We start from the raw sequence: 27385 nt of genomic DNA on the forward strand, positions 1-27385 counted from the left end.
TTTGTGTCTCCACTGTGCACTAAGACTAATCAAATCCGTTGTGGTTTATAGTTATTTTTAATTTTTCTTCCTGCCCTCTCATATGCAAGATACTAAGATCACTAGCCATCCTTAGCTACATTCTGAAGTTAGAAGTTAACATGAGCACCTGCATTCTGCTAATTAAAGCTTTGGGCTTTCTGTAACAGGGGAAAAGCAAGGAGGGAAATTAATCTTAAAACTGGATTCTCCTACCTCTGAGTCCAATAAGCTAAGCAGCATCCCTCTCATTTTCCCATCAAAAGTAACAGAAAAAAAAATAGTTAAGCCACAGTACTTAAGGTGTCATCGTTTGTGACACTTTGTCAAAGTCACTTCATGTTTAATAGAAAAAACCCGTCAACTTCTGGTTTAAGCTACCAATTTTGGGACCAATTATGATGTTTCACAGAGTTTCCATGACAACTATGTAGCTTCTGGTCATCACTCTGTAACATAGGTGCCAGGGTAAATCAGGCTCATTCCTTATGATGCAAATCATTCAATAATTTTCCTGAAATAAAGGGGGCTAGGTACTTAAGACCCAAGGTCACTTCAGTTTCAGTGAGACACACTCCTAACTGCCTACATCATTTCTAAGAATAGGACACTGACATTTGCAGTTCTACTCCTCAATCATATTTTGGATAGGTGTAGTTCTGTTTTTGTTTCAGCCTTCAATGAGGCTTTCCCCCAATTATAAGATGTTAGGCCAGGCTTGTCTGTGTAAAAGTCATTCACTGAAGAATCTCCACAATCAGGGCACCTCTTGACATCGTCAATTTATATGATGGATACAATTATAAAATTGTAGAGAATTTTATTTTCCATCTCCTCCAGGTAACAAAGACATTGTGACCGGATACTGAAAAAGGACCAGATACTCTCTAGTGTCTACTACAAATTGGTAGTTATGGGTGTTAAGACAGGTAAGAGTTGCTTGGGGGAGAGATTCAGGAGATCCAGTGAAGGGAGCTGAATTTGGACGGGAGCTGTGACAGAAGCATTGGTGAGAACGGACCAAAGACAGGGACCCGTCTATTACAGGACTGGTCACCACTACTTCTCCATACTGTGTTATACAATCATATATAGAGGTCATAGGACCAGGCCTGCAGCCGAGAGGGGCGGCCAGGAGGGGGCAATTCAAAAGGGCCCAGGGCTCCCAGCCACTGCTTCCACAGAAGTGGCAGCAGCTGGAGTTCCAGCCCCTTCTACATCGCTGCTGGAGTGCCAGTGCTGCCTTGGGGGTGCAGGGCCAGCTTGGCGCACTCCAGGTGTCGCTGAGGACTGACTGCTTCCAGCTATGTCCCTTCTGGGAGCACACAGACTACCCTCCCCCCAACCTGGCCCAAGCACCCAGCAAGTCTGTCAGCAATCACTGGGGAGCCCTCCAGTAGCCACGCTGCAGCATGACAGGGGCAGCTGCCCCGCTGGGGCTCTTGTACATTTCACAGGAGCAATGTGGAACTCTGTGTTCAGCTGACTCCAGGCTCCATGCGGGCGCTTCCAAGGCACTGGTGCATTTCAAAGCAGAAGTGCCCAGAGTCAGAGGGACTTTCCACTGGCCCCGGGCTGCATGCAGAGTTCCAGCTTTGAAATGCCATGTGGAGTTGAGGTCAGCTGGGGAGTCGCCAGCTGATCCCAGACTCCGCTTGGCATTTCAAAGTGGCAGCACCACACAGAGCCCAAGAACAGCCAGGGACTCCCAGAGGAAACGGATAGCGGAAGTGCTAGGGAGTCCCCACCAAACCCTGGGTTCCACATGGCGCTGCCGCTTTGAAACGCTGTGGTGGTATTTCAAAGGGGCTGTGCCACACAGAGCTGGGGTACGGGATCCATGTGGTGCTGCTGCTTTGAAGTACCCCTCTAGCATAAGGAACAGGCATTCTGCAGGTTTCAACATGCCTTTCTTCAATTTTCACAAAATGTACATCACCCAACTGCAGCATCAAGAGCACAAGAAACAGTTACATTTTAGAGTATATTACCTTACAATTACAGTGCAGTTCAATCAAGGTGAGTATGCTTTCCATTAACTAACAAACCAATTCACATAACCAGAAGCTTAGCTACGTGCCTGAATTGTAGTCTATTTGATAGACTACCAGGCAGAGACCCGGGAGTTCTGGGTTCCATTCCTGGCTTTGCCTCTGGCCTGCCAACTAACCTTGGGCATGTCATTTCTCTCAATGTGCCTCAGATTCCCCTATAGGTAAACTAACCTCCTTTGTGAATCACTTGGAGATGTGCAGATGAAAGCTGCTGCATAAAATAAGGTATCAGCACGTATGTTATTATTCTGAATACATACGTTTAAGAATCCCAATACTATCCAAAAATGATTGTGATTTTTGGGTGCTCTCCTAGAGACACCTTAAAGGATACTGGGTGCTCTCAGCATATAGATTTTAAATTGGGTGCCCAAAAATGGAGGCACTCAAAACCATTAGTGTTGGCTGAAATGTATGAGGATTAGCAATACAGTACTTTATTTACTGTGTAATTTCTCTCAGTTATGTAGTTAGCCTACTAAGTCATGAGATAGTGGTAATGATAGGCATAAAAAGCAACACCACAGCAGGAGTACAATATTACTGCCATGTAATTACAGTCATTGAATTGACAATGAAACTTCAATTTCTATACAAAACAAAACAAAAAAATCTAACTAGTATTTGAAGTTTGAAAAAGAGCAATCAAAATATGAGTGATGCACGGAGGAGGAAACGATTAACAGCAACATACAATACTTGGAATTGGCAAAATCTTGAACACTGTGTGAACAATGTGTCTTGATGAGGTTAAGTGATGTTCCTGTGACACCTAAGACTCCAGGTCCAAATAGAGTACCACTGCCATAACCCACATGCTTTATGATCTTTGCAAAGACCTTTTTAAGATCAGTGCTGGGCTGCAGTGGGGTTTTAATGTTATTTAGATTTCATTAGTTCTACAAGCCCCTACTACTGTACATTTACTATAGTGTATACAAGACACTTGATACACCATGGGACAAAATATATTGTGTCACGTGTTACCATTGTTTGCTTGTTTAACCATCGTTTGCTTTTTTATTGCTCACTTAATTATTCATTTGTGGGAGTCAGTAAATACATGTTTTCCAGTCAGTAAGTTAAAAAAAAAGCAGTACATTTTATGAATACTTCCTAATCCTAGAAAGTGTGTATCATTTAAAGCTACACAGCATCAGGAACAAATAATAGCTGTTCCCTTTCTGTATTGAGGCTTGGAGTTAATATGATTCAATAGCCCCTTTTAACGAGGTTTTAAATTATCTACTCATTTAATTGCTTGCATTTAAGTTTCTCATTTACACCGCCACTGAAAACATTTTTTTCCATTCAGGGCTTTGAGCTACTTTGCCCCTTCTTTCCTTTCAACATCTTTACTATTTTTTCAGGTGGGGAGCATTTACTTCATCTTTCTTCAGTGATATTTATCTCACTCTGTAGGAGCTGCCTGTCTACCCCCCACTATCCATTTCCTCTGATTTACAGTTTTGTCTTGAGCCCCCCACACCATCATTGGCTTACCACCAAGAGATAGATACTGTCTGACTGAAACACTATTTGCTATGTGAAAAAGACAGCACTGGTAAGCTGGTATGATTTCAGTAACTGACTAGCTAGCAGAAGATGTGTCAACTGTTGATTAATCAAGAAGGAAAAAACCAGCTGGAGACCATTTCTCTTTCCAACCCACTCACCACCCTATTCCACATAACATCCATTTGACTTTAATAGCTTTTTCCTTCCATTAAAAGAATTTGAGGTAGGTTTTTTTTCCCCATTTTTGGAAACGGTGATTGATAGTGTCTTTCCACTATAACCAAATCCATACACTTCCATCTCTTTCCTCTCCCTTGCAACAAGGTGTGATTAAAATCAACCTTACAGCCCCCATGCCCTAAGGTAGAGCTTTCAATAAGCCACATCTCAGGGCAGGGTAGGGGACTTTAGACTCCTTGGGGTTCACTGCTATTGATTTTACATGGAAAGTGTCCAGGCACCATAGTGATAAGCAGCAAGGTAAATCTGTAACAGTGTTGAAATAGGAACTGCAACCCCATCAAAACAAGAAATAACATGTTTTAATCAGTCACTTACCCTTCCCTGCAAATTCAATACTAATAACTAATGGGAAATTTTACCTGTTCTCGTAGCTCCACTCAGACACATGGGGCTAGCAGAGATGCAAGGTATTATTCTACACGTGACAAATCTTAACCCTCAGAATCTCTTGTGACTACAGCCAACAGAAGCTGAGTATTTCTAACTTAGCAGCAAAATCAAAACAAAGCCAGGCACATTTTTGACATTTTCTCAATTGTTTGCCCTCTCCCCAAACCAGCTGTATCTTACTGCATCTAATCCCTTGTGGTGGTCTTCTAGAAAGGGAGCCTTCTCTTCCCCAGGAAGCTCCTTGTCCCCCAAGCCTGGCTGCAGTCCTCAGGCCTTGAAAATGCAGTTCTTTCTAATTCTGGGCAGGGGAGTCCCCTGTAGGAGCTGTTCTCTTAATCTGATTATTCACTGCAGCTGGAGGGCCCTCCCCTCCTTGAAGGCTTGGTTCTGGCAGGTGTTGTGGGGGCTGGAGTGATTAAATTCCCTGTCCCTGGGGCAGAAAATTAACCCTTTCCTACTCTGGCTCAGCCTGCAGCCTGTAGACCTCACCATGGAAAGCTAGGGTAGGTGCTCAATCATAGTGTACAATACGCTGGTACAATACAAAACTAAGTAAGGACCGGGTGCATGTTCTGTATTACTGGAAGTGTCTGAGTATATCGCTTCTGGAATGTTCAGTAGCTATCCAGCCTGCATCTGCTTGAATGGGATAAGGTCTAGAACAAACAAGGGAAGATCACAACAGATTTTAATTAAAAAAAAAGGGGGGGGAGTCATTAGGACTACAAGAGTATTGCTCTTTGGCAGATGACATCCAGCAACAGAAGGATCAACCTCCGTTTCCTCCCTCTACCAGCTATCAGGCCCATCTTTCCTAGACTGAGCCACAATCACCTCATTCAATTAACCCTTTCCTGTCTCAGGCAGGCTCTGGGAAATTAAAGAACCAGCAACGACCAGACTTGGTTAAAATCAGAGTACTTCTACACTTCAGTGAAACACCTATGGCTATCATGGGTCAGCTGATGACAGGTTCCCGGGGCTGGAAGCCGGGGAGGGAACCTCTCAGAACCCAGGCTGCAGCCCAAGCACTAATGTCTACACAGCAATTTTTAGCCCCATAAGCCCTAGGTCAAATCAACTGACTCAGGACAGCCGAGGCTGATCTGGGGATCTTTTATTCCAGTGTAGATGTACCCCGGCAGCCTCCCAGTGCTCACATTCACATGAACAGAAGGGTCACAAAATGGGAAGCTGTAGAAACCCTTAATGGCAGGCCTTTGAGGAGGACAGGGAGCTCTAGTAGCATGCACTGGCAGCTCTCACCAAGCAAAGAATGGATATACAAAGATCTTGCATCCCCCATCAAACTCTGATAGGTCCTGCACTGAAGTCAGCAACAGCTTGCAGTACATTCTACCAAAGGCTGGAAAAGGAGCTGTTAAACTCCTCACAGATACCTGAGCTTTGCCATCCTTAGCGGGGAATAACTTATGCACAGCGCTAATGCAGTCTTTACAGCTAAAGCTAAGGCGAACACCAGAACAATTTGCTCAGAAAACGCCCCAGTAAAAACTACTCAAAGCTGTTAACTTTGTGGACTCACTGAGCTGTTCATTGCACAGAATACTTCCTTTAGTTGGGATTTCACAGTTGCACTTGTGAACACTAGGGATGTAAAATCCTGTTTAAAAAGTTAACTTGTCCCAGTGCACTAAGGGCTGCTCTGGCCAGGCCAAGCCGAGCTCATCATACCATGGTTGGGGGACTGCTCTGGCTTGGCCTGGTCCGCTGTGTCATGCCACAGGTGGGGGCTGCTACATCCTAGCCAAGCATACTGCATCGTGCCATGGGCTGCTCCGGCTTGGCTAGGCTGCCTGTTAACCATTTACCCACTAAGCATCACCCAGCAACGGTGTTACTGGGTAACCAGTTAACCCTTTACATCCGGGCTGAACGTGTGTGTGGGGAATAACTGCAGGTGAAAGCCATAAAATACAATAGAGACCACTTTTATCCTTCTCCACAGCAACCAGCATAGGAACGCAGAAATCTGCTACCCCAAGACCAGTTCAGAAAGAGTTTTCCGCCTAGTTCTATACATTTCTTTCCTTGATATTTAATTGAATTTGCCACAAAAAACTTGCACATTAAGGTGACCACAGAACAACAGGATCAAAAAGTCTCACTGCCCGTTAGCAGAATGACCCGGAAGTTGTATGTTATCTTCTAAAAACTGGGAAATCTTGTTGTATCCATCAATCCCTGATCTAAGGCCAATGAACTAAAGTCTTTTGTTCTAATCAGTCAGAATAAGCACTTACCTCAGTTTAGCGATACCATTTCAAATTAATGAGGCATGGCTGAGTTGCCTATCTGAAATTTGGAATTCAGCTCTATTTAACAAGTAGATGAAAAATAAGGTATCCTTATTGCACTTCCATTGTGAGGATAAATATTTATTGGGCAACTTGGAGCTAACATTTCCAATGTAACACTTCCTCCTAGTCATTATACAGATGGCTAGAGAAGGGCAAGCATATGCATCTCCAATTCTGTCTAGGGAGAAAACTTGGTTGTTGACCTGGGCTACTGTAGAATCTCAATTACTACCCACGCTCTGTTCAGCTGTAACAGATGTTTAAAAAAGGTGAATACAGTAGCGTAGTTTCTGACTCCAAGTCAAGCAGGCATTTGTTGACTCTCCTCCCCGCTTCTACTTCATTAGATTAACATACACTCAATCTACCCTCAAATCAATAAACTGAGCTTTTTACCAGGAGGATATCCTCCTGTAACACTGTATCAGGCTGCAGGATATTTTGCTAGGATTTTCAGGTATTTTACCACTTAGCATTTTTGTTTGACACTTTTAATGCTGTGACATCCTGTTGCACAGCAGACATCTCTTTAAAGAAGATCTCTTTGAAGAAGGCTGTCCTAATTCAGGATTGGAGCATTTTTGCCAAATATTCTCAAAGAGGTTCCAGACACCCAGGCATTTCAAAACAAGTCTATGATGAAATATTTATACTTGAAAATATGTCCATTGCAATGGCTGTATTTGGTATGCAGGTGAGAGAGGCAGGCCTAGGAATCTTAATCCAGCATTCTCCTGTTTGTGTGTGTGAATACCTTCTCTCCCCAGGCCTGCTGGTTACCAGAGTAGTTATCCTAAGGCCAAGCAAAAAAAGCAAATTGAGTTATCTGAAGTAAATGCCAATGTAGATACACTGGCTGGCTCCTATATGGAGCTATTTTACAGGCAGTTGAGGGAAGCTCAAAGTCTCATTCAGGATTATTTTAAAAGCAGGTTTTGGGAGCAACAGCCTCACTGTTGTGCATACAATCTCATAGCCAGGAAATTCCTTCCATCCTGCAGGGAGCAAGCAGGGTTATTTATTAATCTTTAATAACAACTCAATGGAATTTACCTTGAGACACAAGAAATATCCCTTAAGGGAGAGTGGAACTGCTAAGGCTCCAGGACAGCACATTTTGTTTCCAAATGTAAATTGTCTTGCAGGTGGACCTGGACCTCTGGTCTGATAAGCAGGGCTTGCCGAACCACGGCAAGCCCCGCTCGCCAGCCGCGCTGTCCAGCGATCTGCGCATGCGCAGATTGCCGGAACCTGGCTCTTCCGGGTTACAATCTACTCACCAGGGGCGAGTAGATTGTCTAATTTGTCGAGCCCTGCTGATAAGAATGCAGGGTTTCAGTCATTTCATTGTATGGGATAAAGGAATCAAGTTAAAATAAAGTGACTGGGTTTCCAACCTCAAAATCTCCCAATAAGATACCATGTGGCCTCAACTGCTCACACTTACTGAGACAAAAGAGAAGTGAAGGAAATGAAAACATAAGAAACCCCTGAACTAAAACCAGAAAACAAACAGGCATTAATATATGTGGTCCAGGATGATTTTAGTCAGTCAGATGTCCACTTAACATGGGTGTGGCCAAATTTCCCACAGTCCCATAAAGTTTGTTTACAGCCACCTTTCCTTGCTTTCAATGTTCTGTGTTGCTATTTAGCTCTAATTTACCCCTAAAGGTCTTCAAAGAACCCAGTAAACAATGGAAGTATTGGTAATGCTGCTAGACAATATTGACCTCCAATGGTCTGTCAAATTCTTTGCTTCCGCACTGGTCAAGTCCCAAAGGTGCCAGACTAGACAGGTCCAATCTGTCCTGTGTTCATACAGCCAATGTACTTCAGCATCTTCTCCTCTCAAAATGGTTGAGCAGATGCAGGTGGATCTGTTGAAATGTCATCCCTCATCTTACCTGGCAAAGTGGCAAACATTGAGTTTTTAAATGGCAATCACTGCGTTTTCCTCTTCAGAGTGTATCTTCTCTAAAGACTTTCAGAATTTGAATACTTTGTACATGGGAAATCCTACTCACAGGCTACTTTTTCCCAACAAAGCTCATGTAGTAAAACAAGCAGGATTTGATGCTAAAGTTTTATTACAGCAACAACAGTGGGCCTAGTGCCTTTTTCCTCAGGAAAAATCCTGTTACCTCATTGAGATACAATACTTTGCCTTTAGCCTTATAGATTTTGAGAATTTCATTATCACCTCAGGAACAGAGTAAGAATCATGATGCTTTAATAAACCACCATGTAAGTATTTATGATTCAGTATCCTTGAATGGTGTAAATATTGAATGTTTGTTCTGAAGTACTTTTACCTTATAAAATGTCATTTGGCTTTATTTTTTTAATTAGCTGAATTTGAAAAGTGAAATAACTGAATTGTAGTTGATACACTAACAATGGGGGTGTTTCCAAATGCTTTGATTCACCATATTTTAAGACCATTTCACTTGTCTTTCTGGCTTTTACAACAATGCCCCAATCCCTATAAAGTATAATCTAGGATAACTATGTTCTTCTGAACCCACGAGCAACAATATTCAAGATCAGAGTCATAGGTTTGAAAATCACAGACCAACTTGGTATTCTGTTAACATTAATTTTATAAAATATCTTACAAGAACAGATAAAGTACTCGAGGTTACATAATAACCAGAATTGAAAAAGAATGTGGAATAAAATATAAATTAATTGAACACATCACTATGTTTATCACATGTTAGACAAGTTTATAAAAGGCATTTTTGATAAAATAGTTATTTGGAAGAAAACCTTCAAAATGGAAACTATTGCAGTCCTTTTCAGGAAATCATTCCTAGAAACCCTATTCCAGGTCAACAAGCAGTACCTGAATCTGTTTAAAATACACTGTTCACCTGCTTCCAAATCTGTCAAGCTTTAAGACACAAATTTAAAACAGTTAACAGTTCAGAATAATCAGTGCAAAGTAAAGTTTCAAGCTGAAATTATAAGAGGAAATGATTTGGACACAAAAATCTAAATTCACATTATGAAAAAGTCTTTGCCAGATGTGCACTTGGATTATGAAACATTGACACATTTGATCAGTGGCCATTTTAGGATTCCAGCCAACCTGCTAAATGGCTAATCACATGGAATTCATTTATTTCAGCAGTTTCAATTTTTACCTAGCATCTTTGGAAAGAATCCATGCTTCTGACAGTCATTACTATTGCTCATCTTTTGATTCAGCAAATCTTGTTAAAATGCAGGAATTTTTGCATCAAGGAAATAAGATGTTGATATGATGACCTAAAAGGGATTGTTACCGAAAATTAGATTTGTAGGCCCCACTTTTACACACATTCAAGAAATTGAGCAACTTCACTTGAGTACACCCCTACAGTCATGTGCTTGAAGTTACATATGTTCACAGGTATTTGCAAGATCAAACCTTTATTTTTTAAACTGTTAAAAGACACTTTGGGGAACCAAACTATTGTCAGATTTACCTCTCTCAAGCCCATTAAATACTGTGCAGCCAACAACCTACAAGGCAACTGCGCTCAATTTGGTTTTAAATCTATTAACCAAAACAGGGTCTGAAGCATCTCGTGTTCCACCGCGTAGGAGGGTCTGATTAGGTTTATCTAACGATGAATGGAACTTTTAGAGTATAAAGCCACCACCTGTGCTACCAGGGAGCTTCCACAGACAGCTGGTCAAGGTGTGTATGGGGGGGAGCAGGCTCTATGCTCCCAGAAGTGGCTCAGGTGGAAGGGGTGGGGCAGCCAGCCCTCAGCGCTGCCCAGACTGCAGAGCAGGATCCCCTGCCCTGCCCTCAGAGCTACGCGGCACACGTGGTGTGGCACTCTCACAGCAATTTAAAGAGTCTGGGGATCTGGCCGCTGCTGCAGCGGCAGTGACTGGGAGCCCCAGACCCTTTGAATCACTGAGCCCTGGGGCAAGTGCCCCCATTGTTGCCCCCCATCCTGGTCAGCAGGCCTATATGCTATTACATTACAAAGGTTTTAAACACATGTACAAAAAACAAATTATGCCAAACAGGCTGGGAATGTTACTTTAAAAAAAAAACCACAGAAAGAGCTTGTATAGAAAGTAATTTTAAAATATTTCACATGAATTTTGTTCTTGCTCCTTTATTGAAACATGGTGGTGTCATTTATTCTGAGATCCTGATTAAAATTTTATATTCTGGGCCAGTTTTATGGAATATGATTGGAAATTCCAAGATGAGATGCAGACTGTTTGCTTCTCTGTGCAATTTTTTTCTTCTTCTTTGCTATCGCTGGTAGTTATGTTAGAACTGTAATTAAGCCGCTTTAATAAAATTGAAACATTTATCTTAACAGTATGTATCATTCTAAATTTCTATTTGGCTGAAACGTACAAGTGCTACCAATATGATATAAAAAAGAAAAAAAAAACCCAAAGAAACTGAAAACAATGGGAGCAATGGGTAAAACATCTGCCAAAAGCTTTCATTATTCCTATCCAAAGAATAAACATTGAAAGGAATCTGCAGATATCCTTTCTAGTACATAAACTCAATCATTTACTTAGATTGAAACAGAACAGAAACATATCCCTGTAGCTCAAATGCCTCTGATCATCTTGTTTCACTGGACCAAGACACATTAATGATGACCATGCCTTGTGATCCTGCAAAGGAATGATTTTTCTAGCTTTCTTATTTTTAAAGAGAAAAGCTTTTGATGAAATGATATGATAATTGTAATTTCCACTGGGTTTTCTCAGTACCTTTGAATTATTTACTTGAGATGTTTGGTTGTCCTTAAATCTTTAGAATAAATCCATTTATTGCTGAGATCTGATCTTTTATGTGGTGCAACTTTAACAACTTGCTAGGAATGAAGGAGAGAACCAAAAGATAAAAAGAAAATAAATATAAACCACAACCCAAGTTTATCTTAATTTGAAACATCTGATACTGGCCACATTTTAAAGTACTCAACTATTCTACTTTCCACATGATTCATCTTTTCAACAATAATAGGAGGGGAAAAAAGAGATTTCAGTGATTTCCACAAAAACAAGAAAGCAGCAAAATGAGAATTACTGTGGGACATGAGGACTCTTAATTTGAGAGTATGGCAAGAAAAAATATAAAAGACTCGATCTGATTGCATCAATTTGTGCTTTACATTAAAAAAACAGACTGAGGTAACGATGTACTACCCATGGCAAAGAGATTTAAAATGTTTCCGACTATGTAGGAATAGCGAATGAGTGAATCTGGGTATGAAACAGTCCAATGCAATATCGTGAACAGAGGTTACTAAATAGCTTTGTAAAATGTATTGCTAGAGTAGCATTAGTACTTAACAGTGCACCAAATATTTAATGTTCCCATGTCAATATGAACTGGTCCCTAAAGCCATGATGAGCTGAAAAACAATGACTCAATGAGGAAATTAACTCTCATCCACTTTGCAGAGGATAGGATTGTAATCCAACTGATCATTAATAAAATTCAGTGAGATTCCCCATTATTCAACATGCCTAAAGATATTCAAGGCATGAACAACAGGCACGCTTGCTATGTAACTTAAGTACAACATCAACATCTGCATTCAAATTTTTAAAAGCTGTCATGTCCTTTAGTTTCATTACTGCATGTGTCTTTCTAAACTGTGGAAACTACGTGGATCAAGACCTTGAAGTTTATAGGTGACAAAATCCATAATAAAATAAAAATAAAAGCTGCCCAATGTCACTGTCAAAATACCTTTAAAAAGGCAGTTCATAAACAAAAATAATGCATTATACATTCAGATTTCTTCCTCTCTCAATAGCAAAGCAATCTCAGAAGAAAATGCTCAGTAGTGAAGGCCACATACTTTTTTTTTGTTTTTGCATTTGATACATTGAAATGCAAAAACCATTAAAGCCTCTTATAAAAAGGAGAAATGGAAATATAGAACTTCTGGAAAAAATGGGTTAGTTGATGGGCTGGTCAGCATGGATAATGTTGCAAATGCTACAGCTGACCTGACCACTGTACAAGGGAATCTAAACAGGAACACAGTACAGGTGTCAACTAGAAAACTGTTAACTTGCCATCTTGTAAACAAGGAAAAAAAACCATTTCACAGATTCAAAGTTCAAGGGAAGTAAACTTCTTTAAATTATTTTGTCAGTTCAACCCTGATTTTAAAAGTATGGCTACCAAAAATACAGAAGCCTCAGCCCATCTTTGAGTCTTGATCAGAACAGCCATCTTCCTTTGATAGACTTCTGGAAACAGACCCTCTTCTAATGATGACGAGAAGAAACTCTCTCAAATTCTCTCCTGCTCTCAGTTCCACACAGACACACGCACACATGAAATTCATCTGCTGCAGGAACTTGCACGCTGCTATAGATTGAGACGTGGGGAGACTGGTGGAGGAAAGCAAGCAAATTCTCTTAAAATACTACGAGCCACGTCAACGTTATTCTGGGCTATTTCAAGTGCCCTCTTCACTTCTTCAAAGGAATAGCCCTCTCCCATAAGTTTTGCAATTTTTGCATCCACGTTTTCCAAGGAGGTGTCAGAGTTGTATGCTTTCCTGTGGTGGACTTCTGGTGCAGTCCTGCGAGGAAGTGGTTTAGGGGGTCTGGCTGGTGCTTGTGAACCATCTGTTAAAAAAACCCAAAGCATCAAAAAGACAATCACTACAAACTGGCTTAACCATGATGTAAAGAGCTAGCTTCCAGTAATTCAGGCTCCAAATTTAGGGTGAAGTCAAAATCCAATTTTACAAAGCCTATTAAAAGAATTATTTTAAGAAATTCCTTTCTTTATTTTTTAAATTCTGGTAGAAACTGTATTAGAACTTTTAAGAGAAAATGTTCTCAACCTAAAGATCCCTAATTTTTTCCCTTCTGATATCACAGTTTCTGATATCTGTGATAATTCAGATGTTGGTTGGGTATACGGGTTGCCTTTTTTTGCAGTGCTACATGGGAACATTAACCTTCACAGTTAACACTGCTGCGAGGCATCATAATGTTCTAATACACAGAGCTAATAGCCAGAGCTTCTAATCTTTTCAGAGTCAAGGGGTTAGGACTCAAGTAAATTTGGTACTTTGCTGAAACTCCTTTAACCTTACTGAGGCTACACTAAGCAGCTTAAATATAAGACAGCATACAGCAGAAACGCTTTGAGTGGAAAGTATTTAATTTATTTATTTTTAAGGCTTCTAATCCTTTGAGAAGAATTCTGAAAAGTCCTACTGACAATAAATAGTGCTCCAATGATATGTAATTAGAGAAAGCTTATGGCGATAACATTTCCAGTTTATTGACACTGCTGGCAATAACATTTTGTTGTTTCAAACCTTCCAGATATGTCTTGTTATTCAGAGATGCAAAGGAGCATTCTATTTTCGCTATCAAAGTCATACAGCTACTCAGTTTTATACAGGGAGAATATCTGAATTGTAATCCCACAGAGCACATTAAACATCTCCAATGGATCAACCTAGACATTTATGTGGATCTACTCAAGATACATTTCCTGACTCAGTTTGTATGCATTCAGATAAGCTTGTTGGCACCAGTATAATTCTATTGTTAGTTCAGACAAGATCCAGGAAGTATTTTTTTTCCAGAAAGATAGTGGGGTTAACGTAACAAATAGATGAAGTAATTTTATTCAGATTTCACATGAAAAGACTTGGTTTAATCTTGTGCTAGAAACATTGCTTATTTTCTGCACAACACGGTGATGAGAAAAACAGCAGATAGGATTATTTTGTCTTTAAAGGAAGATGAAAAGTGCTATAAAAATGCAAATGATAAACACAACACAAAGCTGGTTTAAGCCTAGGAGGGAAAAAAGGTATGAAATACTTGTAGGACTAGGCGATGAGCACTATTTCAGCAAGTTACCAGTAAGAGAGAGTAATGACTAAAATCAGGACTTTAATCACTTATTTTACAAAACTCAATTTATAGTATTATTGAAAAATACTGGCCATAATTAAAATAAAAATATGTACAAGACCAATAATGTAGCCTCTGTAAACTGAAGACTAAAGAATATGACTAAGCAATTTTAGAAAAATGGTTATGGAAGGATCTAAAGAACAAATAATACAATTAATTTGGATAGAGTTTTGGGGGGAGGAAGGAAAAAAGTGAAGGAGAAAGCATGTATGTATGTATGTATATATAAATATGGAGAGGTAATTAGTTCTGGGAGCTACAATCACAATCCACAGTTGGAATTTCTTTTTGATTAAAAACTTCATGCTCCCTAAAACCTGCTGAAGCAATTGTTTCATTAAGGGAAACCATTTTTTATTCTTTTCAAAGATTTGTAACATATGCATTTTCTTCTCAATCCACCCATGTCTTGAAAGCACGGATGCTTTTAAATCTCCAGACTCTCTCCGCTTTTCTCTAGCATTGAGAGCTTGATCTACAGCCTTAGCTGAGAGCCAGCTATAGAGGCTCATGCACAAAGCTCCAGAGGTTGAAGGTTTGGTTCCAACCTGTTGGCGTTACTATTTTTTATTGAGAGAGATTAAAAAGACTTGGACTTTTCAGCTTAGAAAAGAGGAGACTAAGGGGGGATATGATAGAGGTCTATAAAATCATGACTGGTCTGGAAAAAGTGAATAAGGAAAAGTTAAGTATCAGAGGGGTAGCCGTGTTAGTCTGAATCTGCAAAAGCGGCGAGGAGTCCTGTGGCACCTTATAGACTAACCGAAGTGTTGGAGCATAAGCTTTCGTGGGCAAAGACCCACTTCGTCAGATGCATGTCAAAAGTTATTTATTTGTCCCACAATATAAAAAACCTGGGTGTCACCAAATGAAATGAATAGGCAGCAGGTTTAAAACAAAAGGAAGTTTTTCTTCACTCATCACATAGTCAACTGTGGAACTCCTTGCCAGAGGATGTTGTAAAGACTAGGACTTTAACAGGGTTCAAAAAAAGAGCTAGATAGATTCAAGGAGGTTAGGTCCATCAGCGGCTATTAGCCAGGATGAATAGGAATGGTGTCCCTAGCCTGTGTCAGAGGCTGAAAATGGATGACAAGAGAGGGATCATGTGATGATTATCTGGTGTGTTCCCTCCCTCTGGGGCATCTGGCATTGGCCACTGTCAGCAGACAGGATACTGGGCTAGATGGATCTTTGATCTGACCCAGTATGGCCGTTCTTATGTTTTCACTCTCCAGGTAACTCAACTCATTTAAAACACACCTTTCTCAATATCTTCATACCCATACAAAATTGAACTCAAAGGTAGGTATCCTATTAAGCTACGTCTACACAGTGGTGCTATTTAGGGGTTAACATCTGTTATCCCAAAATAGAGGTCTGCGCATGTTAACAGTACGCCTGTTATTTCGAAATACATTCAAAATAATGGACTTGTTATTCTGGCTTCCTGCAAACCTCGCAGCACAAGGATTAAGGAAGACACTGAAATAGCGATTTATTTAAAAATAAATGCTATACAGACAGTGCCAAATTTCAAAATAAGCTACACAATTTGCATAGCTCAAATGGGATAGCTTATTTTCAGCTACGTGCTACTGTGTAGATGTACCCGTAGATTATGAGCTTAAAAATACTAAGCTTAAACAGTACTTTCCTCTGAACTCAGAGTTAGGGGCATTAAAACAAGGACTCTCTTTCTCTTGACGCACACTGATGCATTAGCCACCTCAGCTTCTTTAAAAAAAAAAATCTTTGGTTGAATTTTCGGTTAATTTTATAGTCGTACAATTCAATTAATTGTTTCAGCCTTTGAGCAGGCAGCCTTAATCACGAACACTTCTGCTCCCATGGTGCCTTCAACCTTTAGGAAACAAGTTACTGTAATTCCCAAAGCAAACAATTGCCAGGGACAGGCTAATTTAATAAAAGACTATGATTCCCTACCAGCAGGTGAGGGGGAGAAATCAATGGTGGGGAGGAAGAAGCCTTCTAAGCTGCTAAGAGCTAGAGGTAAGTCAGGACTCTTGCTGGCAGTGAGGCTAAATAGATTCATTACCCCCTGCAGTGAAGCACCCCCTCTGTTCCCTTCCTGTTCTCTCAACATGCCCTAACTTCTGCTGCTGTCCCTCTGAGAAGCAGCAGTGATAAGCAGCACCATGCAATCACGTATGCTGGTGGATGAAAGGAAGGAGACTTGTCAGGTAAGTCTCTGTGGAGTGGAAGAGGACACACAAGTCTATCGGGGTACAAGCAAAAACACCTCAAGGGGATAGGAGAGAGGCCAGAGGATCCCTCATTTTGAGGAGCTAAGGAAGCAAAGAACTTAGTGCCTTCACTGTAGAATGTTAAGAATGGTGTAAATCTTCCTTAGAGCTCTAAGCGATGGGTGTCAGAGACAAAAGACATGCAATATTTCACCATACATAATCTACTTTCTTGATATTTAAGACAACAAAAGAAGTAACAAGAAGAGAAATACGTTTGTCCTTATAAGTCAGCTATTAAGCTGGACATTACAGTGAGGTAGGCATTATTCCCATTTTATAAACAGCCTAAGGCACAGAGGAGTTAAGTGACTTGCCTAACACTGTACAGTAAGTCAGTGGCAATACTAGGAACAGAATTTACTCTAATCAGAGGACTATATTCACTTTCTTTGTAAGGGTGTGTCTAGACTACATGCCTCCTTCGACGGAGGCATGTAGATTAGCCAGATCGGAAGAGGGAAATGAAGCCGCGATTAAAATAATCGCGGCTTCATTTAAATTTAAATGGCTGCCCCGATCTGCCGATCAGCTGTTTGTCGGCAGATCGGGGCAGTCTGGACGCGATGCCCCGACAAAGAAGCCTTTCTTCATCGACACAGGTAAGCCTGGTTTCACGAGGCTTACCTGTGTCGATGAAGAAAGGCTTCTTTGTCGGGGCATCGCGTCCAGACTCCCCCGATCTGCCGACAAACAGCTGATCGGCAGATCGGGGCAGCCATTTAAATTTAAATGAAGCCGCGATTATTTTAATCGCGGCTTCATTTCCCTCTTCCGATCTGGCTAATCTACATGCCTCCGTCGAAGGAGGCATGTAGTCTAGACACACCCTAACAGTGGCTCCTATAGCAATCCTGTAACAGGTTTGGAATGAAGCAAAATGGTTTACCAGAGATGAATGGTTAAGGAATAACTCAAATACTGTTCTATTCTTCATACAAGATTGCCTTTTTGAATCCAGGTGTAACTTGAATCTGTTCATACTGGAACTCATTAATTCCATCAGATAGAATTACAACCACTGCAAATACAACTTTCCAATTATAGCATGGCATGATTTAAGAAACAGCTATTTAAATCAAATTAAACTGAAAACATTTATGTATAGATAATGCTGGATTGGTATAGTTTTAGCAGAGGTTAAAATATAGGGATATTTTAGAAGATGGCTATGCAAACCATTTAGGGAATGAAGTATTTACTAAACAATACAAAAAAACTATTTCAGATCTTATAAAGCAAGCATCTTGCAGTCATTTTGCAGAATTAAAAGCTTCTCTACATCAGCTTCCTTTGTGGAGTGCCTTAAAATACACCAGTCCTAATAAAAAAAAAAAGCATATCCATTAACTGACTACACAGAAGTATAAGTTAGTGTGTGAAATGTAATGAAGCGCCTTCTTTATTACCTTTAAAGAAAAACCTTAAACTAATATAAAATGCACTATCTTCTATTTTGAATGCATGAAGCAATCACGGTTTTTTTATACTGGCACAGAGGGAAAGTGCCATACCCTTTATAGTATGCAGTGCTGTTGTGGCCATGTTGTTGTTGTAGCTGTGCCAGTCCCAAGAGAAACAAGGTGGGCGAGGTAATATCTTTTTCTTCAGAAGAGCTCTGGGTAAGCTCTTCTGGGTACGTTTTCACTCACCAACAGAAGTTTGCCTAATAAAAGGTAATATCTTATTCACCTTGCCACTCTAATACCTTTAAGTTAATCCATTTACTATTATGAAGGTATATTACAACCACACCCAGGCCCCCCTTCCATCAAAGTCAGAGCCCCATTCTGGAAGGCAGAAAGACAAGAAATATGTCCTAAAGATTTTATAAAACAACACATAAAGCCCATTATAAAGCCCATTTTCAATGCTATCTAAACAGTGAGCACAAGCATTCTGTAGACTTGAAAATGCTATCATTTATTGGAGACATCAAACTGAGGTTCCAACCAATGGCGACCATTAAAGATCCCCAGCACTTTTCATGCTCAAGCTCACCTGTATTTTCAATTGGAAAAAGTGTCCTTTGCTTCCTAATCTATACTGCAGTATACTGGAGTAACACACTGTTAAAGGTCCAACTTAACCATTACAAAAATCATATTTTTGGTTGGAAAAATCTATCACCTACTGTTGTGGCAAGTTACATCTGTAATTACTAAAAAACTAGAGAACAAAATCATGTTTTTCAGTATGTTTACTTTGTGCGTTTGAGAACAGTTTGCATGCATAAGATTTCCGTTTGCCCTGAACAGTTCTTCATGGCCCAATCCTAATAGCTACATACACAACTCAGTACAGCTATTCACATGATAAACTCAGACCCTCTGTTGGCTAGTTTCCTGATTGTGAGGGCTTTTATGCAGCACCAGGAGAGAAAATGGTGGAACAGGAAAACTAATTGTAAATAGGCAAAGGACTCAGAGATGGGGGTAATAATGAAACTACTTTATTTCTTTCTAATTGATTAGATTTGTAGTTGACAGTATCGCTTCAAATAATTGCTGTGTGGTACTGCAAAGGCATGTACATTCTTTGGTGTATTAAGTAATTTCTGCTGTGCATAAAAGGATAGAATCATAGATTTGTAGGACGGCTCCATGAACTCATGGAAGAACCAAGCATCACCTAGAGTCTAGACCATCCCTGAGAGGTGTTGGTCCTTTAATCACTTTTGTTACTCTTCTCTGAGCTTTTTCCATTTTGTCCACACCTGTATTGAAATGTGGTGCCCAGAACTACACATAATACTCTAGCTGAGGTCTAATCAGCACAGAGTGGAAGAATTACTTCCCGTGACTCGTTTATAATACTCTAATACATCCCAGAATATTTGCTTCTTTTGCTACTGTGTCACACTGTTGACTCATATTCATCTTGTGATCCACTGTAACCCAAGTTCCCTTTCTGCAGTACTCCTTCCTATCCAGTCATTTTCTATTTTATATGTGTGCAACTAATTGTTCCCTCCTCAGTGGATTACTATGTATTTGTCCTTATTGAATTTCATTAAGACAATTTCTTCAGTTTGTTCAGATCATTTTAATTCTGTCTTCTAAAGCACTTGTAACTGCTCTCAGATTAGAACCCCCACAAACTTTGTAATTGTTCTCTCTCTGCCATCATCAAAATCACTGATGAAAATATAGAACAGAACTGGACTCAGGACTGATCCCTGGGGGAACCCACTTATTATGCCATTCCAGATTGACTGTGAACCACCTGTAACTGCTTTCTGGGAATAGTTTTCCAACCAGTTATACACCCATCTTACAGCATTTCCTCATAGTAGCTCCTTATAGACTTTCAATCTGTCATTGGACCAGTGTGGAAGGGTCCATTCATGTGAATCCAGTCACAGGTTTGGGACCATACATTGTAACTAGACTGACAAATTTGAGGCTCCTTCTGAATCAGTGATGTTATGTATAATGGCCATCTTTTTAATTTTTTACATTATGGTGATGGGGTTGGTACAAACTGGATATGGTATTTTAGTTGCTTTTGGGTGTCCTGGGCAATTTAAACATATGCTCAGAGCCACACAAGATACATGAGAGAGAAAAATATATAGGTTTAAATATTTTGTCCACGGAGCAATATAAGAATAAAATTGAACCAAGAGACACAATGACCCCTGCATAGCTTCTGACCTCTTGTAATCTCCTAATAAACAGAGAAACCCCATTATCTTAAAAAAAGAGGTACCAGAATTCACATAAGCATTCATGCCAGTGGCTAGGATTAAAAGGACTGACTATGGAAAGGGAAAATAATTTTTCTTTTAGTCTATGCAACCCTACAGATCATAGCCTGGATCAACCACTCTGAGATTTTATGTCCTTTCAGAAGGATCCATCTCTGTCGTTCCGCCAATCGTTATCTACTGTTTTTTATAGGAAGAGGATAGCCAGTTCTTGTTGTGAACAACAGTGGCATTTCCTCACAAACAGGACAGTAATGAATGTGACTTGCTGGCATCTGACAATTTGTCTGATACTCGCTTTCTTAAGCTAATACTTTGTCGAAGCATGGTTTTTTCACCTTACCTGAAGAGGATGGAAGCTGATCATAGTCCTGGGAGATTCTATTAGTTTTGACATTTTCCCCTGTTGATCTTCGAGCAGGAGGCAAAGGAATTACACTAATAGCTGGATCAAAAAAGAGATCTATAAAAAGAAGAGGATACTTTAAGTTGAAAATGTTCACAAGATACATGCACGCAGGGCTACATTATAGCTGTATGAACAAGAACCTTCAGGAGAGAATTGATTGTGAAAGCAAGCAGGAGTGCTCCCTTTATCTCACACTCACACTCTTGTATTCTTACAATGGGGATTTAACTATACTGAGAGAAAACCAGGGGAAATAGTTACATTAATATAGTCTCCCTCGCCAACACATATTAAAGAAACTGGTAACAGGAGTAAGCAGGCTTTCTGTCTATCTTTGTAATGTTTCTTCAGTAATTGGCAAAGTCAAAGAAGAATATTTTCTTCTCCATTTTAGGTCCCCATAGACGACAGTACTCCAGCAAGTGCTTAACTTCAATCCATTTACGGCAGGGGATATGTATATTTTTTGTGATGAGGTCCTGGCTGTAAACTCGCTAGCTCTGTGGAAGGGCTGTGAAATCATCTGAAGGCTTGTACAGAAACCAATTAAAATATGGCTTTGGAAATCTCAAGAACATTCAAAAAAAGAATGAAATACAAATCCACACAACCATATGTCTCTGTGTAGTTTGAGGCACTTATAAGATTAATGAACAGTGACAGTACAGATCATATCTAATACGTACATATGGAAAATGTTAAGTGACCATAAAATGTACTTTCCAGGTTTTATGTGAACATTTATAAGTTATATTAAATTATTGTTATATTATTTCCATATAATTTTCCACATAACCTTGTGAATTATAGATAACATTTCGTTTATCTTCAGTACTCAATTTTAGAGTAATTTCTGTCCCTGAAATTCATGAGCATGCACCTTTGAGTCAGATAACTTGCAAAGTCATCCACTCTATATATGCCTTGCTGGGCCCCTGGGAAAGGTGGAGGAAGAGGAGGGGGGCAGCTCCTTTCTTGGAAGGGGTGGGACCTCAGGTGGAAGGGGCGAGACTGAGGTAGCCCACTGGCAGCACTGCCTGCACCATGGCATGTCCCACCCCAAACCTTAGTGTTGTCTGGAGAGCACTGCTTGGCACTCTGGCAATGATTTAAAGGGCCTGGGAGCCCCGGGCCCTTTTGAATTGCCAGGTCCCAGGACTGTTGCCCCCTTTGCCCGTCCTCTTTTGGCACGCCAGGCAGTGACTTATCTGACAAGATGGATGGTGAACAGAACTCTCATGTAAAGTACAGAGTACTAGCACATTATTCAACATTCAGATCTAGACAGATAGCAGAAAACATCAAAGTGTCACTTGGGTTCAACCTAATTACTCTCAGGTACTCATACTGTGTAGCACATTTATTTGAAGCTTTCAGTTGAGGGGTATTTTTTCCAATGTGCGTGCCATTTCTGGACAGACAAAAACACGTCCTGCATTTATATGTTTTGTTATGTTTTTGTGATGTGTTATGGTGGGTTAAACCTATCATATGTCATTACATGATGATACAACTCCTTGCAATACTGTGATCTGAACTGAAAAACGTAAATTTGATTTCCAAATGTTTCAGATTTTTTTTTTGGATGAGCTAAAGGAATACAGCGTTTTAACATTCTACTTGAGGGTTTGATAGATCCTATCAATTGCTTTCTTTTTTTTTTTTTTTTAAAGCATGTCTGTGCCTCTAGAGCAGTGTTTCTTAAGCTTTTTGAGGCCACGAAACAGCAAACAATATTTTTTAATGTGGAACACCCATGAAAATTGTCTTTAAAAAAACCTGTCAGGAAAAAAAAAAAGACAAAAACAAAGAAGAGGTCGCGGCACATCTGAGAGTTGTTCATGGAACACCAGTGTTCCGTGGAACATAGTTTAAGAAACACTGATCTAGAGCCACATCTCTTTCTATGGCACTTCATAGAGAAACATTTAAATATCCATATACATACATGGTTTTTGTATTGACTCTTCTAGTGATAAACTGAGCCCGTTGGGGCATGAACTATCTTTTTGTTCTCTGTTTGTACAGTGCCTAGCACAACGGGTTCCTGGTCTATGACTGGGGCTCCTAGGCACTACTGCAATACAAGTAAATGACAGGACTCCACCACAGCACCTAAAATGACACTGGATACGATGGGAGCTCCTGTGAGCTCAACCATTTTGAAAAATCAGTCCAGTTCAAGTGCCTGACTTAGAAGTCTAATTTTGCTACCTATGTTTGAAAACATTGACTCATGAACTGGGAGACAAACACTACAAAAGACTATTGCAAAAAACAATAAGTTTCAAAACCCAGTTCAGGTTGCTAAGTGACAACGTCCTTTATGTATGACAACAGCCACAAAACCTAAGCCAGAGGTTCCTCAATTTTTTTCACTGCACCTGCCTTTGGCATCAGCAAAGGGAAGATCTGGAGAGTGTCAAGTTCAAAGCCTGCAGAGGGGCTCCTAGGCACTACTGCAATACAAAATCTCCACATGACCAGCACGTGTTGGGAGACGGCTCATGTACCCTATGTGAAATCCTTCTGCCAGGAGCAACAACTGATGCATGCATGGTTCTGCCCTCTCCCTGTGTACACATAATGGGGACAAGGACACACACGTGGTGGTGCTGCCACCATACTGACTCCAGCGCAGCCAGGGAGAGAGGCAGGTGCATGCTCCTGTAAGAAACATTGTGTAAGTAGAGAAAGGGAAGTGAGTTTGAATGAGATTCTGCTATCCCTGTGTGAGCTGGCCAGGACGTGGTCCTTTAATCCAACAATAAGATCATCACACTCCTCACATTAGTTTGAAAACTAAAGGTCTAATCATTTAAATATAAGGAATGAATAGCTAACGAAATAATATACCTTACACTGTCCACATAATGAACAAGTTATTGTAAAGGAATTCCTATTTAACACAACACCAGCTCTGTTCTGATCCATGGAATCTTATCTTGATTTTGGAATTTAGCTGTTCCCTTTTAAGTGATGCAGTGGGAAATATCATCCAATTTTTTTTAAAGAGGTATCAAACCATGGCAGAATTTTTCATTAAAGTATTTCTATAATTGCTGTACCTGGAGAATAAAGTTGTTTCTCTAATGTAATTTAACAGGAAAAATACACAAAATTGTTGATTTATGATACAAATTATGCACTTATATCGACATGCAGTTGAGGCAGATCAATATGTATTATTAATGTGGACACAACAGGCTTTTTTTTCAAACGGGTTTCACTGAGTTTATATTTTGAGATCACGGCTAAAATAACATTATTCTGAATCAGAGCTAAGGGGATGGGTTTGTGTTAAAATAAAATTAAGTTTATCTATCATGGCAGGATGTTGTAGATGGGGTATAAGGGAACCTCTTAATTTGTGAGCCTATTAGACACAAGAGGGACAACCAAAAACCTCTCTGACAAGGAAGCAAATAATCTTTTGGGATCATTTCTGCCATCCACAAGCATCACCGCTACTTGTCTGGAGCCTAAGCCAGCTTGCTGTCATTCCAACAACGAGTGTCATGTATGCACTGGGAAAGCACTCAGAGGCAGCAAACAGACCAATTTAATCAGCATGGAGACCCAAACACTACACATTAACAGAAGAAAACCAATCAAGACAGTAATAGTTTCTGTGCCATACGTAGGACACAAACGGGATGAACTGTAGTTCCTTGAAATCATGGGTTTTTACAATGTATAGAGTTTAGACATAAGATTTTGACAGTGACAGTTCTATCAAATACATGTTTTTCTTTGTCCTTTTTTTCTGGTGTTGTCCCCAGTCAAAAAGATGACTAAATGGGATATTATATTGTCTTATAGAAACTAATAATGTGTGCTGATATGACAAATGATGCACACTAGTAACACAGAACTCAATGGAATACTTGGCACTTCAAAGTAACTGTTCCTATTAGAAAAGTGTTATTTACCAAAATGTCACGTCTAGTATGAAAATATCGATTTTATCTATTACACGGTGGAAAGAAAAGTGGAGACTGTTTTACATTCTCTGAGCTGTTTCACCTCTATAGTTTTAAAAACTCATCTCTCTAGTTTTTAGACAGTTAGCTACGGGCAAATGTATTTCTAGCAGGCAATGACAACTTTATCAGCTCAGATAAGCTTCTGCTGTAAATGAAAATACATGAAAACTCTATTTGCTTTGTGACTCCTACCCGAAGGAGGAAGGAACAGTTCATGTCCTGAAGAGGGTCGGCTTCCGGAGCCCTGAGGTTTGGAATGCTCAACGAGGCTGTGACGAGCGGGAGGCGGCGGCGGCAGCGGAAGTGAGGGTGGTGAGTTGTCAAACGCATCTTCACCTGCAATAAGAGACTCGTGATATGAGCAAAACTTCATTATGAGTGGTACAAAAAATAAGCGATGCTTAAAATTGATTTTCCATGGTTGCTAACAGAGATTCTTACTCCAAGGGTTTGTCTAGCAGTACAGGGACTTGAATAATGAAATTGTAAGACTGGCTCCTATTAGCTTTAAAACATACTGCACTCAGTTTTGAGGGGATTTTTTTTTAAAGGTTTCCTCTAGGTTGTAAAATAATAAGCACATTGGGGGGACAGTGTGCTGACATTGCAGCTAGGTGAAATAAAAGAACACACTGAAAATCACTGTAAGATGATTGCTATGTACTTGTACCTCCGCGAAATTAAAAAAAAATGTTCTGACCATGCTGGATTTCATTTATAGTGTGTGTAATTTTACACAGGGATCAGCAAATCTCGTCCAAGAGGCCAAAAAGAACAGTCCTGGGGATTCATGGGAATCCTGGGGATTCACTCACTCTGTACATTATGTGAGAGGAGCAGACAGTATAGTTCATCACTGCCAAACAGTGCAATCCCCGTCCTTTCCCTTTGTGCTGCTCCCTGCACAAACTCTCTGTTACTGCGCTATGTGAACTAAGACACGTCCTAGTACATAGTGTTTAGTGTACAGAAATCAAAGAATGAAAGCAACCAGGGGAAAAAAAAGTGTGGCACGCATAGGGTATGTCTAGACTACAGTTTTGTCGACAAAAGTGGACTTTTGTCGACAAAACTAAACCTGCGTCTACACTACCGCTGAGTTCTGTCAACATAACGTCGACAGAACTCAGCAGTTTTGTTGACGCTGGTAAACCTCATTTTACGAGGCATAACGCCTTCTGTCGACAGAGTTCTGTCGACAGAAGGTGTTATTGCATGTAGGGTTGTGTCTAGACTACAGGGTTTTGTCGACAAAGCAGCTTGCTTTGTCGACAGAACTGAATGTAGTCTAGATGCTCTTTGTCGACAGAAGCTTTGTCGACAGTATCTGTCGACAAAGCTTCTGTCGACAAAACCCTGTAGTCTAGACATACCCCCAGTGAAACCCGCGTATCAAAACTGAGTTTGCTCGAATAATCAATGGAGGGTGACGGAGAACAAGCATAAGACCCCAGCATATGTGAGAGGGTGGCTTAGTTAATGCCTGCTGAACTGGAGAAGTTGAAGGTCTCTAGGAGAAGAAATTTGGGACCAGGATTGGGCAGGGCAAAGTTTGATGATTCTGGTACTGACTGTATTCTACCTCAGACCTTAATCTCTTCATATCAAGAAAACAAACTCCAAAGTTATTATGGGGCTATCAGTCACTCACTCCCTTTCATATTATAAAATGAAAATTCAAATTAAAAAAACCATTAAAAAAAAAAAGACAGCCCTCTCCTTTCCTTTCATCCCTCCTGGATTTAGAGAATTTGAACTGTTAAATGTCTAAAAACTGGTTTCTAAGATAAAAGGTTTTTCTTCACAAGATGAATTTCATCTACCTTTGCATCTGTTTCTGGCACAAGGATTTATAGGTAACATGAACACTAAATCCTGACAGAGCCAGAGTAAGTATTCTCATCTTACTTGGAGCAGGCATAGCATCTCAGATGACAGGATCATTCTTTGCTAACTGACTATTAAGGGATTTGGATGTTAATGTGTAAAGGTAAAAGAACAGTGTAGAGGGATGGATACCCTGCAATGGCTGGAAGGAGCCTACACAGAGCCCTGGCCAATCAGAGAAGAACTTAGAGGAAGCCAATGAGAAAGCGGCTTGGTGGGGCAGCCTTGGTTATAAAGAGCTGCTCAGCAGAGCAGAGGGCAGTTGGGTCCTGATGAGGGAGGGCGCAGGACTGGCTCCCAAGTGGAAGAACCTTAGAGGCAACCATGCTCGGCAGGATTGGGGAAGTGGGAGAAAGGCTCCAACCTGATACCTGCCAGGATGTAGATCTGAATAGAGGGCCCAGGATTGTGCAAGGGTCACAGGGAAGCCCAGGGAACAGGAGGCCATTAAAGGCAAGAGAAGAAGGGCAGGAGAAGGCTGCCACCAGAGGGTCCCTGGGTTGAGATGCAGAGTAGTGAGTGGGCCTAGGTCCCTCCTTTCCCCTTGCACCACACCTAGCCACACTGGGGAGTGAATCTTTATAGACTGTGGCTTGCCCCTGAGGTAAGGGGATTGAGACTGCAGTTGGCCACAGGGCCAGGTGT

The 27385-nt window shown here is 40.4% G+C and overlaps 1 protein-coding gene across 6 annotated transcripts in view; it reads right to left on the bottom strand.

Annotated features, from left to right (window-relative positions):
* Positions 1–9127: 9127 nt before the first annotated feature.
* The window catches only part of CBLB (Cbl proto-oncogene B), a 200544-nt gene continuing 182286 nt past the window's right edge, over positions 9128–27385 (bottom strand). For all 6 annotated transcript variants that reach the window (XM_075907983.1, XM_014570330.3, XM_006116796.4 and 3 more), the window contains exons 17-19: positions 25046–25189; positions 20802–20921; positions 9128–13168 (exon numbers count right to left, since the gene is read on the bottom strand). In XM_075907983.1, the coding sequence (XP_075764098.1) occupies positions 12906–13168; positions 20802–20921; positions 25046–25189 (527 nt within the window). In that variant the 3' untranslated portion in view covers positions 9128–12905. The remainder of the gene's footprint in view (positions 13169–20801; positions 20922–25045; positions 25190–27385) is intronic.

The sequence above is a fragment of the Pelodiscus sinensis genome, chromosome 1 (genome assembly GCF_049634645.1).
Source record: "Pelodiscus sinensis isolate JC-2024 chromosome 1, ASM4963464v1, whole genome shotgun sequence".
Taxonomy (NCBI): Eukaryota; Metazoa; Chordata; order Testudines; family Trionychidae; genus Pelodiscus; species Pelodiscus sinensis.